At 39.7% G+C, this 16777-nt stretch overlaps 2 protein-coding genes across 3 annotated transcripts in view; both read left to right on the top strand.

Annotated features, from left to right (window-relative positions):
• The first annotated feature begins 340 nt into the window (after window positions 1-340).
• On the top strand, window positions 341-2342 carry LOC118000516 (translation initiation factor IF-2-like). Its single transcript, XM_034990276.1, has 3 exons — window positions 341-382; window positions 465-597; window positions 940-2342. Exons 1-3 carry the CDS (start codon window positions 341-343, stop codon window positions 2298-2300), a joined length of 1536 nt encoding a protein of 511 aa, XP_034846167.1. The 3' UTR covers window positions 2301-2342.
• The window catches only part of MAN1A2 (mannosidase alpha class 1A member 2), a 217360-nt gene continuing 202535 nt past the window's right edge, over window positions 1953-16777 (top strand). The window contains exon 1 of one of the 2 annotated variants that reach the window (XM_034990197.1): window positions 1953-2854. In XM_034990197.1, the coding sequence (XP_034846088.1) occupies window positions 2553-2854 (302 nt within the window). In that variant the 5' untranslated portion in view covers window positions 1953-2552. The remainder of the gene's footprint in view (window positions 2855-16777) is intronic. The other variant, XM_034990198.1, reaches the window with a different exon arrangement.

The following is a 16777-nucleotide window of genomic DNA, read 5'->3' as shown; positions in this document are numbered from 1 at the left end:
GACAAGTGTCCAACACAAACCTCACTTTGGATTCAGCACACTTTACTGCCAGCATGACTGGGTGAACTCATGAGAGGGGACCCTCCGTTAACATTTTTATCTCTGTTTGATTTGGTGAAGCATGGTCAACCACAATGACTTCTTTTGTCATACGGTAGGTAGCTGGATAAGCAGAGCTTCTGAAAATAGTGCAGACTAGAATGTACTTCGAGTTGTGCCAATGAGCATGAGGATTTATTTATTTATTGCTTGATTTTTGAGCTGAGACTGTCTTTTTCTCCCCTGCCATTTAAGGGCTTCCTCTCCAATCCCCAGCCATCAGTAAGGATGCCTAGAGGGAATGACAACTTATCTTAATATTAGAGTAAAACTCAACGTGAAAGTAAGTTGCAAGCGACAATACATATATATCATAAAACATTCTTTCGGACTTAATCACAACATGGTTCTTCTCAATATTATAGATGAAGGAATCGACTAGATTGTTTTTAAGCCCGAATTTAAACAATATTGCCCTTTTGGGTTTTAGAACCTCCTCGATCACACTTTTCTTTTTTACGGGAGTGGTGGTGGTGAGGAGTGAGATGACTGGAAAACGTATTGCAGAAACTGAATCATGAAGAGGCCGCTTTCATATAAGGTCATATGGGCTGGTGTCACCCATTCCGCAGACTGGAAACCTAACGGAAAGGACAAGGTCGCCATTTTTAACACAGAGCCTGGCACATGGTCGGTGCTCGAGTCTCGGGTGCCCAGCAATGTGCACATGGGCTACATGGAAGAAGTCTGAGATCCTGCCGCTGGGCCCTAGGGACCGACGGTCTATACCACAAGACAAGACCCCCATGGAGCAAGATTAAACGCCAGAGCCCGTTCATTCCGCGAAGCCTTAACTGCGGCGAACCCTTCGCGACCCGCGCCCTCCTCCCGCTCCCCAAGGCCGGGCCAATGCCACCAACTGGCGATGGCAAGGCGCCCGGCAGCGGCAACCTTGGCAGCCGGGCGCTGGGGGCGAACCGCGCCCACCGCGCGCCCAGACGCCGGCAGCCGGACGCTTCCGGGGGGCGCGCGGGCGCTGGAGCCCGCCGCGGCGCGAGGCCGGAGCGCGAGGCCGGAGCGCGAGGCCGGAGCGCGGGCCGGGCGGGGCGGGGCCCGGAGCGTGCGCGCGCACCTCACACTCCGGCGCCCGGGGACGCCCACTCGCGAGTCAGGGCGGCAGGCCGGCCCGCGCCTTCCGCCCCCCTTCCTCCCGCACCCCCGGGTCCCCTGCAGGCGTGTGCCCAACGGGCGTCGGCCCTCTGCTGTCTGCGCTCCCCGGGCCGAGGAGGCAGGGGCTGACGACCGGGCCGCAGCGCCGCACCGCGTGGACGCGCCGCCTCTCCCGCACCCGCCGCCAGAGCAAGCTGCTGCGAGCGACCGGAGGCGGCGCCGAGGAGGCCCCCACGGCGGCCCGCGGCCGGCGAGGACCGAGACGGAGCCGACCTCTGCTCGCCCGAGGCGCGGCCGCTCCTGCGCGCCCGGGGCCGCCGCCTCCCCAGCGCCGAGCGAGGAATGAGCAGGCGCCTGCCCCGGGCTCTCGGACTGAGGGGCCGCGGCGCGACTTCTTCCCGCGCCGCGGGGCGGCGGGGGCCCGGTCACCGCGGCCGGGCGCGGCGGGGTCAGCGGCGGCCTCGTCCGGGGAGCAGGCGCCGGGGTTAACTTCGGCGGCGGCGGCGGCGAGCGGGAGGAGGAGCCGGGCGGGGGCGGCCGCCGCGCCTCCCCTCCCCCTGCACACGCCGGGGCTTCTCAGTGGCCGCCCGAGGAGGAAGTTCCGCTCCCCGCCAGACCCGTGCGCTAGCAACAGCGGCGGCTGCGAGGGCGCAGGCATTTGGGGCGCGAATGCCCTTCGCGCCGGCCGTCGAGGGGGCAGCGGCGGAGCTCTCCCCGAAGCGTGGAGCCTGGGGGCGGTGGCGGGAGGCGCGGGCGTGCAAGACTCCCTTCCCGCGGCTTCGCCCGGCGCCGCCGCTTCGCCTTCCCGGCGAGGCGGGAGACCTCTTTCCTTCCCTGTTGGCAGACTTCCGAGGAGCCCCTTATTTTTCCACCACCGAGGTGAAGAGGTTCTGGAATCGAAGCATCAGAGGTGGTTAAGTGCACCTTCTGCAACTCCTCGGATCTGGTCAGTCTCCCTTTGGGGCGGGAGACTACATTGGAGCATCTCACTGGGGTGCAGGAATGGAAGACCCCACCTTGCATCCTTTCTGCAGTGTTGCTTGCCTCATCTACTCTTAGGAATGAAGAGGAGACTTGTGATAACCCGATGAGGTACTGAAAACCAAATGGCAGAGAAAATATTACAGGACACAAACTAGTGATCGTGTGGGGGCCACGCTCGTTTCTGAATGTAATTGGACGAGCGTGAAAGAGGTGCCCTATTAAAAAGCACAGGAGTCCTTTAAGAGGAACAAAATTGAGTTTTTCCATTTTTTTGCCAAGATTTTGGAGACTGTTCAATGTATTGTACGTCTGACATAAGATGAGAACTTTGTAAGATATTCAATTCAAGAGCGTAAACGATGACTACCCCGGCCCTGCTGCCCTTATCTGGACGAAGGATACCACCTCTGAACCTGGGGCCGCCTTCCTTCCCACATCACAGGGCTACCTTGAGACTTTCCGAGAAGTTTATCCTCCTCCTTATTCTAAGTGCCTTCATCACCCTGTGTTTTGGGGCATTCTTCTTCCTTCCAGACTCTTCAAAACACAAACGCTTTGATTTGGGTTTGGAAGATGTGTTAATTCCTCATGTAGATGCCAGCAAAGGGGCTAAAAACCCTGGAGTCTTCCTGATCCATGGACCTGATGAACATAGACACAGGTTTGTTTATTTTAGAAGTTTTGGTATTAACGTTTGGCAGAACAGGGCATGGTTTATTGCATCAAATCTGTCTTATTTTTATTTTTTTTTTTTTAGTAAGATGTAATTTTCCCTGAGTCGTTAAGAGTTGTAGTTATTTCAAAACTGGTGGAATAAAACCATGGACTGGAAGAGCTCCTAGAGCCCCATTTAAAGTGCAGCTCCTTTGTTTTATATAGGAGAAACCTTTGAGCTCAGCGATATTAGGTCTGATGTGAAAAATTGGGAGGTAGGAAAATTTAATCTAAAGAAATGATTACCTATGCTGCGTCTTCATTTATTAGAATGTTGCATTCAGTCATAGTGCCACCCTGTGAAATAGACCCATTGAATCCTTCCAGCTTCTATGAGTTCTCTTCCAAAGGGCTCTTATTCTCTAGCTTGTAGTTAAAGATCAGTAATGAATCTTACCTTTTTAGGAAGACAAACTATGGACAGAATATACCTGTCCTTTCTTAGCATACAAAAATAACCTGATTTCTTTTATTTTCAGGGGATCTGTTTTGGTATTCCATGTGGAAATCAGTTAGGTTAAAAATATCATTGAATCTTACAGTCATTTCACTTTGTGTCTTGTAGAAAGATTTGGTTATGTTTTTAAATTTTTTATTATTTTTTTTAATATGTGGGTTGGAGTGTGTCAAGTAACTTTTGCAATATGGTTGATGAAAGGGTTCACATTCTTTCAAATCACCAAATTTGAGGAGAGCTGTTGGGTGAGTAGAGCCAAATCAGGATAAAATAGGAGCTCTAGTGTTTATCTCTTTAAATCATTTATGCAATTTGTGTCAAAAGAAGAGTTTGGGAAAGTAGTTTACTTTTCTCAAACCTATATATATATTTTTGACCTGCTAAGTTCCCTTTTTCCTGTTTCTTAAAATAACTTTTGAGTATGTGAAAAAAAACAAACCATATACTTGAATTCTGTTTTCAACTGACATTAGTTTTCACTTTTTATTAAGCAGGAGTTGAAGAAGCTTAGGTTCAGATGTGAGCCTACGTTAAATACTTGGGATAATGCAATGTTGTAATGACAGCTGGTTTTTCCTTTTTCTCAATCTTGTTAATGCACTATTTGCTTCCCGATTCTTTGACTTTTGGCTGAACCTTGTGGTGTAGTTACTTCTAAAATTGTTTCAAGCCATTATTTTGTAACTAAATTTGGACTTTTTGCCATCATTTTCAACTTCTGTACTCTTTCGCATCAGTTTCTTTTATTTTTGCTCTTTGCTCTTTGTGACTTAGAGAAAAATCTGATCTGTGAAATATGTTGCTGAAAAATTAACACTGAAAGTACTGTTTTCCTGGAGAACCTTATTTCCCATGATTTTTATACAAGCTATGATAAATATTTGAGAATAAAGGGTGTTAAGACTGGCTTCAGATTTCTTTGAGAGCCACACATTAACATTACTGAACTCTGTTATTACACTAATCTGTCATGTACTAAACTTTATATTTTGTGTGGTCTAAAGGTTAAAAAATATACAGTATATGGCAACATTCTAGTTTAAAAACATTCATTAGAAAAATTCTCTCCGGGCGCCTGACTGGCTCAGTCATGCCTTGGCCTCAGGTCATGATCCCAGGGTCCTGGAATTGAGCCCCGCATCGGGCTCCCTGTTCAGCGGGGAGCCTGCTTCTCCCTCTCCCACTCCCCCTGCTTGTTCTCCCTCTGTCGCTGTGTCTGTCAAATAAATAAAATCTTTAAAAAAAAAATTCTCAGTTAAGTGTAGTTAAAATGTAAGATTTGAAAAAAAAAGATTTGAATGAGAATACAGGTATGTCCATCTTATTTACATTTTTAAAAAGCCTACTTAGATCTCTTAAACAATTCTTTTTTTTTTTCTAATTATTTATTTAATTGACAGAGACAGCGAGAGAGGGAACACAAGCAGGGGGAGTGGGAGAGGGAGAAGCAGGCTTCCCGCAGAACATGGAGCCTGATGCGGGGCTCGATCCCAGGATCCTGGGATCATGACCTGAGCTGAAGGCAGACGCTTAACCGACTGAGCCACCCAGGCGCCCCTCTTAAACGAGAATTCTTAAGTTTATATAACCTGTGAATATTTTGCTTTGTGTATTGTTATCCAAACTATTGGGTTCCTGAGTTGGGAGCTTTGGTTGGTTATTGAGTTCTAATAGTAAGGGATTGTGAGCCAGATCCTGAGTTTTGGATAGTAAGAGCCCGGGTTGCAAATGATACATGTGAGAATTTATTCAAACTGCTTAGTTCCTGAATTTTGGAAAGCAAGGATTCAAATTGTGAGGGTTCCGGTGAAGAGGGATCCCTGTATTACCTCTCTACGTATTTCTGAGGTTATATCGGTTTATATTTGCTTGGTATGTTATCGGTTGTTGCTTATATCTGAAAGCACAATCTGTAGCAATTTCTAACATGGGCAATGAAGTACATTTCAAAATAGAGATCATTCAAATAGTAAGTTTAAAATGGGAGACATAAAACATCAAGCTAATGTAGAAACATTAGCTCATTTAAAAATCATTCAGAAAGATAATATTTCAACAGGACTAGTTGGTGCTAAAATCATACCTATTTTGGGTGTGGTTCAAAAAAATCTTAATTTGAAAAATGCAAATTGATAATTTATCTTTATTTTGTGTATGTAGAAGGGTGCAGGGTAGAGGGATGAGGAACCTTACTTTAATGGATAAGTAATGGAACATGAATCATGGCCATTATTTCTTATTCACAGTATTTAAGGGGTACTTGTTGAATTGACTTTTCTTTATTAATGAGTTAATTTAGTATTATAGTTAGGTGCTTAAGTTCTACAGTCTTGACCGCATGGATTTATGCCCTCGTTTGTCACTGATTAGATGTATGATCTTGAAATTTTTAAACTCTGTGCCTAAGCTGCTTCCTCTGGATGACGTTGGCATCTACTTTACAGATTGTTGTAGTGAATGAGATAGTACATGTAAAGTGCTCAAAATATTTCCTAGTATTTAGTAAGTGCTCAGTAAAGATTAGCAGTTATTGTTACTGGTAATTATAGTTTTAATTGAATTATTTTAATTTTGAGACCACTTTAAATACTGTACATGTTTCTGAAAAGTTAGGAACAGATTAATATTTTAAAAGTATACTCAAACCTTGGTGTCTAAAGGAACATTTTATAACCAGAGTAGTTAGCAACAAATGTGTATTTCATGTCCATTGCGTGTCAGGCCCTGCTTTAATGGAGCTTCTCATCTAGGGGGATGATGGGCATTAAATAAATACATTTCTTTTCTTTTTTTTCTTTTAAAGATTTTATTTATTTGACAGAGAGAGACACAGCGAGAGAGGGAACACAAGCAGGGGGAGTGGGAGAGGGAGAAGCAGGCTTCCCGCCGAGCTGGGAGCCTGATGCGGGGCTCCATCTGAGGACCCTGGGATCATGACCTGAGCCGAAGGCAGACGCTTAACAACTGAGCCACCCAGGCGCCCCTAAATACATACATTTATTTTCAAAGTGTGCTACGTGTTATGGAGTTGTACTCAGTGCTGTCAGGGCACATAATGGTGTGATTTATCCTGTGGATTGGGGTTGGGGGGGGCAGCCCATGGGAATAGGGAAGTTTTCATTGAGGAAGCAACGAATGGCTCAGATACTTAGAACAAGTAGATTGCTAAGTGAGGTAGAGATGTGGGAAAAAGTGATCAAAGCAGAGGACACCACATGTCTGAGAACCCTAAGAAAAAAGCCTGGCATCATTGAGGATCTGAGAAATGTTCAGTATGGCTGGTGTAGAGATTTAGCAGTGTGGGGCTAGGCGAAGAGACTACTATGAGAGGTCAGATTTGGCCTCCTTGTTGTTCAGAAAGTATGAGTTAGTTGCCGGCCTTCACATATCAGGAGATTTCACATGAAAGTCTGGACTTCTGATTTCTCTTGAAAAAATTGGAGGATCTGGCAACACCCAAATGGGTATTTTCAGATGGCAGCCCTGAGCTGGATCTGGGCACAATACTGGAGAGTCTAGTTAAGTTTTTGGTCTTTATCCTGAGTACTGTGGAAAGTCAGTGAAGGGTTTTCATTAAAGCAAAGCAATGACATAATCATTTTTTAAAAATTTAAATAATCACTATGGTTGCATTGTAAACACTGGATTGGAGAGGAGCAGGAGGGCATGTGAAATTAGGAGAGGCTAGGCCACAGAAGAGATTGGCTTAGACCACAGTGGTGATAATGGAGAAGGAGAGAAATTAGTGGAGAAGAGTGGTTGATTCAAGAGATGTTAATGTGTTAAGTTTCACAGAAATTGATAGTTGATCAGATATGGGGGCTAAGGTAGGAGAGGAGAGAGTCCAGGATAACTGCCAGTTTCTGGGTGACATGCTATGGATTACTAGGAAATATATACCATACGGAATTAATACTTTAATTTATATAATAGTACGTGAATTTGAGATAAAGTCTTTTCGTGAGAAAACCTGTATGTCCCCTTCTATTAAGTGGTTCACAAATAACCCATAGTTCTCAGATGATAATAATGTAAAGTGCGTGGTTTGATGTTGATGACAGTCATTTTTAGCATCTGTGATTTCAGGGTAACCAAAACAGCTATTGGTCGTAAAACACATGAATGTTGTTACAAGTATATACTGATGCACATAAAGTATGTTCACAATTTATGTACATAATAGACCTAATTGAAATTTTACTTACTAATTTCTTTCATAATTCTTGAAACTGACGTTTGTTTTATATAATGGCATTGTATAAATGGGCTTTGTGGTTTTGTTTTGTTTTTTAAATATTTATTTGAATTGCCAGTAAGTTTCATCCTCTAGTCAGGATTTTGTTAGTGTGACTTGAATACTTGAAAATACGTTAACTTCTGATAGTTTCCTCAAACAGAAAGAACAGGCTTTGGAGTTAGAAGGACCTAAAGTTGTGTCTTGGTTTTACTAACTAGCTGTGAGACATTGTACTAGACATAATCACTCTAAACCTGTGCTGGCCAGTGTGTTTGTCACTAATGACACGTCCGTGTTGGACTCGAAATGTGTCTAGTCCGGATCGCAGTGTGCGTATTTCAGTGAGAGTTTTTCAAGATTTTCATGTCATGATTTGCATTGTTGCTTGATTCAGTTTTGCTTTTTATTACAAGAGTAGAGATTTTAAATCTCACTGTTGTCATTTTAATTTTAATATCCTTCCCTCATTCCTCCTCCATGCCTTTTTCTGCCTTATCCTGTTAGGGAATTCTGCTCGTGTTTGGGGGAGGTCACATCACTTTATCCTGTTAAGTCTGCTGGGCTTTCCCTTGTAATGTATTTACCCTCTTTGTCTCATGGTTATTTTTCCCACTTGCCTTTACTCAGATGTGAAATCTGTTTATACTTGATATTTATCAACAGTCTGATGTAGATGCCTTGACTGTATGTATATGTATATAGACTTTATTTACTTTTATTGAGTGAATAACGTTTTCACTTCTGTAGTTGGGGAACAAGTTGATCTGTGCACCTCTCAGTCTCATTTCCTCTACTCTGCTGTGATAGTAGCATCTTTAGTCCTCTCAACTGTTTTGGTGCCAGAGTACATTTTTATGTGATTCCTAAATTAAGAGTACAGTTGGCTGCATGGACAGCTACTGAGATTCTTCTTGTCTTGTCCATTACCACTTAGAAAGCAGTTTTTCATTGTTTCCCACACACTTCCCCCATCCTCCAGGAGTTGCTCTCTGACTGAACCTGATCAGTTAGATAATAAGGTAAGAATTGGGAAGAGAGTGGGGAAAGGCGGGTTGAACAGTGAGTGCTCTGTATGGAGGTCTCTGTCCCATTTTCCTATTGGGACAGACCTTTGGTCTCTGAGATCAGTTACAGTTGCGGTAGCGTAGTAGTTTGGGCATTTTTTGTTGCATGAGGTAAGGCTTGATTCTGTATAATCTAAGTATGGTTATCAGTTAGTAAAGAATTCTTCCAAATTCTGATGTGATGGCTCTTACTTCTTCGATAGTCTGAGTTTTCATCATTTTCTGCATCTTTCCTTAAGTATTGATAGTGATTTGGAGGAGGCTGTATTTTGGCGTTGCCACTGCTCACCAGATGACATTTGATATATCCTTATTTAAAGTCAAATTTTGATCCTAGACCAAGTGACAGTGACCTTGCTTTTATTAGTTCAGCATTATCAAATCACTGAATATGTCGGTATATTTTTAATTCTCAGAAATGAATAAAGTATTAGAATGGCATGGTTAAAAGGCAGAATGCCCAGGTATAAATTGTGATTTTCATGTTGGTCAGTGAGTGTTGGAAATTCCAGGAGATGATGCTCCGAAATCGAATGTTAATATATTAACAGTATTTATTGGATCAAGTTAAATGTTTTAAGGAAATCAAATTTGTTCAAGCATCAGTTTATTTGCTTTAAGAGCTATAATAGCGTTTCCAAAATTTCTCTTGGGTTTTATAAGGTGTTATAGGGCTATGAAATGTTTCTGTACTCTTATTAATATTTTTGGATTTTCTTATTTTAAAGGATCAAACAATCTAAGATTATTACTTCCAAATTATTAACATTGTCTTATGTAGATTATGTAGTCTGTATAACATGTAGTTTGAAATTAGATTGTATTTTTTTATCAGTATTATTTATTGTAATTCTGTGCTTCAGTTACTTTGAGTGATTTGCATTTAATCTTATTTCCTAATAGTGTTTTCTGATCTACAGGATTCTTGTTAGTATTAATTTATCCATTACAGCTGAGATTGCCCAAATCCTCTTATGGGTTTATTTCCTTACCTCCCCTGTCTGTAGGTAGTGTTTTTCCCAGGTACTTTATCTTCCTCATGTATGTCTGTGATTGCATATTTACAGTCTGTATGCTTGCTTCTCTGTCTCTCCTAAAAGAGCATGGGCTCCTTGAGGGCAAATAACTGTCTTTAATTTATCTTTGTATGTCCAATGCTTGAAGTACATTTGGCCCTTAATAAAAGTATATACCTATTGAATAAATGGTGTGCATGGCAAGGTGGCAAATTTCCTAAGAGAAGGTATAAACAAAACACAAGGAAGAATTGAGAGGTAAAATGCAGAAGGAGGAGGAATGACGTCTTATAATGAGAAGCATAGAGTCTTTAATAAAGGCCATTTATAAAAAATAATTTAAAAAATTAATGAATAATTCCTATTGGCCCTATCTACAACATACTTATTCCTATAAATGTATCTAAGTTATTTTGCATGCCCCCACATTGAATTTCTCCTTCTTTAGGAAAAAAGGAAGAAAATAATAGCATGTGATAAATGTTTTCACACATTTATCCTTTAGTCTTTATGTCAGACCTGTAAGTTAGGTATTACTAACCTAATTTTTACAAATATAGCTATAAAATTAGATCATGCTGAAAGTTGGCACCTAAGAAACTAAACATCTCCAGTAGTCCCCCCACATCCGCGGTTTCACTTGCCTAGTTCTCAGTTACCTGCAGTCAGCCGCACTCTGGAAGCAGATGATCCTCCTTCTGACGTGTGTGAGGTCAGTAGCAGCCTAATGCTAGGTCACAAGGCCTGCATTCACCTCATCACGTAGGCATTTTATCATCACATCATCATCATCATAAGGGGAGTGCAGTACAATAAGGTATTTTGAGAGAGGGAGGGAGACCACATTCATGTAACATTTATTACAGTATATTGTTATTGTTGTATTTTATTATGAGTTGTTTATCTTTTACTATTCCTTATTTATAAATTAAACTTTATCATAGGTATATATAGGAAAAAATGGTGAATATACAGGGTTTGTTACTATCTGTGGTTTCAGGCATCCTTTAGGGGTCTTGGAACTTACCTTCCACAGAGAAGGAGGATTTTTTTTTTAAATCGGTAATACCTGGTAAACATTAACTGGGCAAATGTTTTGTTTACCGTTGTTTGAAAATTATTTAAAAAATTAGCCTATGGTTTGGGCTGATGCTGTATATTAATTGGCCAGACAATCATTTGCTGTTTTTAATTTCAAATAAGTCAGAATTTTGCAAATTCTGTCAGGAAAAGTTTATTTTGACTGCCACTGAACCTCTGCTGGAAATTTTTCCTTTTAGAACATGGCTATAATGAAGAATGCACTGGAGATTTAGTTACAGATTAGGTTTTAGGATTTATTATAAGAAAAATGTTCTTCAAAGGGCATTCATTTCAGTGGTCTATCTTGGAATTTTATGTAGTCCAGAAGGAAGGCATCATTGCATATTTAAAAGAACATCGGGTTCGGTGTTAAGAGATAGGGGCTCTAGTTTCAGCATTGTCCTTACTTGCTGGAGTGTATTTAGGTAAGCTATGACTTTCCTGCCTGATTTATGAAATGAGGGAATTGATTGAATCTTTAAAGATTCCTTCCAGCTCATACATATGAAATACTAATAATTTCATGAAGTAGGGAACTGAAAAATGTGGCAGTAATTTACTTCAAGATATTATAAATACTGTGAAAACAAAATGTGTTCTAAATAGGAATTAGCAGTGTCATTTTTACATATAAAAATAAAGGTTAAAAACCATTTCATATGTGACTATAATTCACTTACATAATATCCTGATTCTGTAATGAAATTTGTACCAATTTAAAAAGTGTAAATGAATGAAATACTGTTTTATAGTCTTGGTTTTCATAAGTTTGAAAGTATAATTTATTGAACATTTTTTGTGGAACATTTTATGTGCTGGCCTGGATGAAGGTAATAGGTATATTTAGAAAAGTATTTCGAGGTGTCATTTTTGAACCCAGTTAACAATTCCATCTTTTAATTTGCTGTCTAAGTCTTTAGGGTAGATGCTGTGGAAAACAGAGAGTCCCTGAGTAATTCAGGCTTCAGATCTGTGAAGGCTCTTACTATTCTTGATGTAAAATTTTCTTTGATTTCCTAACCTTAATATTGAGAGATGCCATTGAAAGTGTCTGTTCTCTTTTATTCCCCATATCTTGACAAGAACTTTAGGGACAAGTTATATAACGAGTTAAAGAAACAAAAGGATATGAAGTAATCTGGAGACTACAAAGAACACTGTGTATATTGTTTTTCCTTTTACATTTTTGACATTTACAAGTTTATAACATCAACCTCTATCACTTATACAGATCTCTTGGCCTTTCCTTTGTGATAATGATGTTAACCATTAGAGAATATTGGTCACATTCATTTATTCAGCAAGTGTTTTTGAGTATGTGCTAAGCATTATGCCAAGTACTGGGGATTATAGAAGATTAGTTTTGACTTGGACACCACTGAAAAATTTAAATCTTACATTCACATCTTAACATCATTCTTAAAGTATGTATCATCATCTTTGGAGTCAGATTCTATGGGTCTTAGAGATACCTTCTCACCTAGATGAGACTTGGTGTATGCATTTAGGTCATTGGCATTTTTTGAGGGTACAGATAGGTTATTGTCTTATCTTTCCTTCTCTCTGTTTTTTTCTAATGCATTTATGTCATTAATTTCTGCATTTCTGGAATATGGACTGTGTTATCTGGAAATAAGGTGCAATGTTCTGTAGTTTTTTTCAGTCAGCATCTAGACTCTGGCATCTGAAAAAAATATGCCCACCAATTAAGATCTGGCATGATTGTATGTATTTATGTGTCTGAAACTGTGTAGATAGCTATATTGTGGTTATATTTGTAAGTTTATTTATAAAGTTATATGTGCATACATGACCTCTTAAATTACTTGGCAGTAAGATGGCATCTGATACAAGGTTTATATTTGGTATGTATCTGTTATGCATATAATAATAAATGTGAATAATTTTTCTGTTAATTAGTGATGCCATCAATAAACATTTACCTTCTCATGACCTGGATTTTTCCCTCTACTTAACAAGTAGAGTACTTAAAAACATTGGTAATAACTCGAGTGCAGTGAACATTGAGCGACTGGCTCCTCTTGCACTTAGACTGTTTGTGGGTCTAGATTCATAGAGTTTCTGTGAAGAACAATTTGGTGGTATCAGCTAATTTAAAGTGCATATTCTTTGATTCAGCTCTTCTAAGAACTTATTCTTGGGAAATCGTCACATCACTGCACAAAGAAATGTTCAATAATATCCCCTGAAGAACCCTCTTACACTGTTGGTGGGAATGCAAGTTGGTACAGCCACTTTGGAAAACAGTGTGGAGGTTCCTCAAAAATTTAAAAATAGAGCTACCCTATGACCCAGCAATTGCACTACTGGGTATTTACCCCAAAGACACAGATGTAGTGAAAAGAAGGGCCATATGCACCCCAATGTTCATGGCAGCAATGTCCGCAATAGCCAAACTGTGGAAAGAGCCGAGATGCCCTTCAACAGATGAATGGATAAAGAAGATGTGGTCCATATATACAATGGAATATTACTCAGCCATCAGAAAAGATGAATACCCAACTTTTACATCAACATGGATGGGACTGGAGGAGATTATGCTAAGTGAAATAAGTCAAGCAGAGAAAGTCAATTATCATATGGTTTCACTTATTTGTGGAACATAAGGAATAACATGGAGGACATTAAGAGAAGGAAGGGAAAAATGGGTGGGGGGAATTGGAGGGAGAGATGAACCATGAGAGACTATGGACCTGAGAAACAAACAGGGTTTTAGAGGGGAGGGGGCAGGGGGGATTGGTTAGCCCGGTGATGGGTATTAAGGAGGGCACGTAGTGCATGGAGCACTGGGTGTTATACGAAAACAATGGATCGTGGATCACTACATCAAAAACTAATGATGTATTGTATGGTGACTAACATAACATAATAAAATTAAAAAAAAAAAAAAGAATATTCCCTGAAACTCTAACATGACATATTTAAATGATCTAAATGTCTGTCAACGGGGGATTACTTAAATAGATGGTAATATATCCCAGTATGTGCATAGTTCTTTTTTCTTTTTTTTAACCCCCTTATGGATCTTTCTGGTTATTCCCCAAAGCACTACACTGTTTTAATTTCATAGTTTTATAATAGTATGTTTTGATATCTGGTATAAATTCTCTATATCATTATTTTGTACAAGAGTTAAACGCATACATACAAGTCTTAACATAATATTAATGTAACTGTACCTGCTATTTAAAATGTTAACATTTTCCTATTTTAGCCAAAAATTACTCTTCTGGAGGCAAATTTCTGGCCTGAGTTAACATTGTCTTAAGTATATGATTTTATACTTCTGTAACATATATTGATAAAACTATCTATATAAATATAAATGCATAATTTTATATTGTTTTGCCTGTTCTTAAATATTATATATATCATTCTGTGAGTTTTTCTTTTTTGCTCAACATTTTTTTTTAACAATTTATGTATGTTGATATTGGGCTGTGGTTCAGTTATTTTATTCTCTTAGTCCATTTTATGACTTAATGATAGTCCATTTTTTCTCCATGGTAAAAACTTAATAATAGAACTACTGGGTTGTAAAGCTGGTGTATCACTGACTCAAAATTTTTTTTGCTAAATTGTCTGTAGAGTGGTTGTACCAATTTACACTCCTACCTGAATCTTCATAAACCATAAACCATGGTATTGTTAGACTTTAAACATCTTTATTAATCTCATGCCAATTTTAGTTTTTATTTCCCTGATGACTAGTGAGGTGGAACTTTTTTTTTTTTTTAACATTGGTTGTTTGGGTTTCCCAGTCTTTGAGTTGCTCTTTCACATTTTTTTTTTGTCAATTTTTCTTTTGGGTTTTTCTCCTTTTTCTTATTTGTATGAATTATTTATACATTCTGAGTGAATTCTTTGTTATGTGCATTACACATCTTCTTGAACATGGATGCCTTATTTTTATACTTTGTTTATGGTTTCTTTAATGTTACAGAATTTAAAATTTTAACGTAATTGAAATTGTTAATATTTTTCTTCATGGTATTGCTTTTTGAATTTTGCTTAGGGAATGATTTAAACCCTGAAGTTATGGTGACCTGTATTTTCAATTCTGGCAGTTTTAAAGTTTTGTTTTTCACACCTAGGGATTTAACTTACTGTTTGGTTTTGATTTTTGTGTGTGATGAGGTAGGGATTGAGTTTATATTTTTTTTGTACAGGTGTCCAGTTTTCCCTGTGCTACTTATTGAAGAATCTGTCTTTTCCCATAGATTTGTAATGCTGTTTCTTCCATAAAACAATTTTTCATATTTTCATAGGTTTGTTTTTGGGCTCTCTGTCCTTCTATTTCTTTTGGATGCGCATGATGTGCTGTTTTAGTAAGTGTAATAATGAGTGTAGCTTTATATAAGTCTTGATATCAGGTGATGCTACTGACCGAATGCTTGTGTCCTCCCAAAATTCATATGTTGAAATCCTGATTTTTAGTGTGATGGTATGAGGAGGGTGGAGCCTTTGGAAGGTAATTAGGTTATGAGTGTGAAACCCTCATGAATGTGATTAGTGCCCTTATAAAAACATGTGAGAGAGCTTGCTTTCTCTCTCTGCCCATTCCACCATGTGAGGAGTTGGCAGTCTGCAACCTGGAAGAGGGTTCTCACCAGAACCTGACATACTGGCATCCTGATCATGGACTTTCAGCCTCTGCAACTGTAAGAAATAGATTTTTGTTGTTTATAGGCCATTCACTCTGGTACTTTACTATGGCTGCACAAAGACGGGTAGGGTGGGTTTTACCTTGTTTGTTAAAATTGTGTTTGCCCTTCTTGAGTCTAAGCTCTTAAGTATTTCTTCAATCAAGGTAAATTTTGCATGACATAAAATCAGTCATCTTAAAGTGAACAATTTAGTGGCATTTAATACATTCACGGTGTTGTGCAATCACTGCCTCTGTGTAGTTCCAAAATATTTTCATACCCTAAAAGGAAGCTCCATACCCATTAAGCAGTTACTCCCCACTCCGTCTCCCCACCAGCCCCTGGCAAACTACCAGTCTGCTTTCTGTCTCTAAGGATTTACCTATTCTGGTAAATATTATGACCCATGTGGCATATATTTAACATAAATGGAATCATGCTATGTAAGACATTTTGTGTCTGGCTTCTTTCACTTATCATATTGTTTTTGAGACTAATCCACATTGTAGCATGTGTCAGTACTTCATTCCTTTTTATGGCTGAGTGATGCTCCATTGTTTGTATAGACAGTTTACAGTTTGTTTAGGCATTCCTCTGGTGATGGACAAGTTGGACTGTTTCCACCTTTTTGCTACTTTGAATAGTGCAGCTGTGAACACTGTGTACATGTATTTGTTTAAGTATCTGTTTTTAATTCTTCTCTTGGGTATATCCCAAGGAGTGGAATTTCTGGGTCATATGGTAATTCTATGTTTAACATCTTGAGGAACTGCCAAACTGTTTTCCATGGCAGCTGAATCATTTTACCTTCCCATTAGCGACATCTGAAGGTTCCAGTTTCTCCACATCCATGTCAACGTTTAAAAAAAAAATATATCCATCCTAATGTGTGTGAAGTGGTATCCCATTGTAGTTTTCATTTGCATTTCCCCTCATGACTAGTGATATTGAACATCTTTTCATGTACTTATTGGCCATTTGTGTATCTTTTTTTTTTTTTAAGATTTTATTTATTTGAGAGAATGAGAGAGAGAGAGAGAGAGCACATGAGAGGGGGGAGGGTCAGAGGGCGAAGCAGACTCCCTGCTGAGCAGGGAGCCCGATGTGGGACTCGATCCTGGGACTCCAGGATCATGACCTGAGCCGAAGGCAGTTGCTTAACCAACTGAGCCACCCAGGCACCCATTTGTGTATCTTTTTGAAAGAAATGTCCACCCAGGTACTTTGTCCCTTTAAAAAAATTGGGTGGTTTGTCCTTTTGTTATTGAGTGGTAAGACATATTTATATCTTCTGGATACTAGATCCTTATCAGATTGATGGTTTGTGAGTGTTTTTGCCCTTTCTG

This window comes from Mirounga leonina, unplaced genomic scaffold (assembly GCF_011800145.1).
Source record: "Mirounga leonina isolate KUSES-001 unplaced genomic scaffold, KU_Mleo_1.0 Mir_507, whole genome shotgun sequence".
In the NCBI taxonomy this organism is placed as follows: Eukaryota; Metazoa; Chordata; class Mammalia; order Carnivora; family Phocidae; genus Mirounga; species Mirounga leonina.
The sequence above is the reverse complement of the archived record's forward strand: the minus strand, read 5'-3'. Positions and strand labels throughout refer to the sequence as shown.

Excerpts from the sequence above, each read along its gene's own strand:
- LOC118000516 (XM_034990276.1), top strand. The coding sequence starts at position 341 with ATGACAACTTATCTTAATATTAGAGTAAAACTCAACGTGAAA. Across the intron at positions 383-464 it reads GAGTAAAACTCAACGTGAAA|ATGAAGGAATCGACTAGATT; the intron begins GTAAGTTGCAAG and ends TCAATATTATAG. Across the intron at positions 598-939 it reads GAGTGAGATGACTGGAAAAC|GCCGGGCCAATGCCACCAAC; the intron begins GTATTGCAGAAA and ends CCGCTCCCCAAG.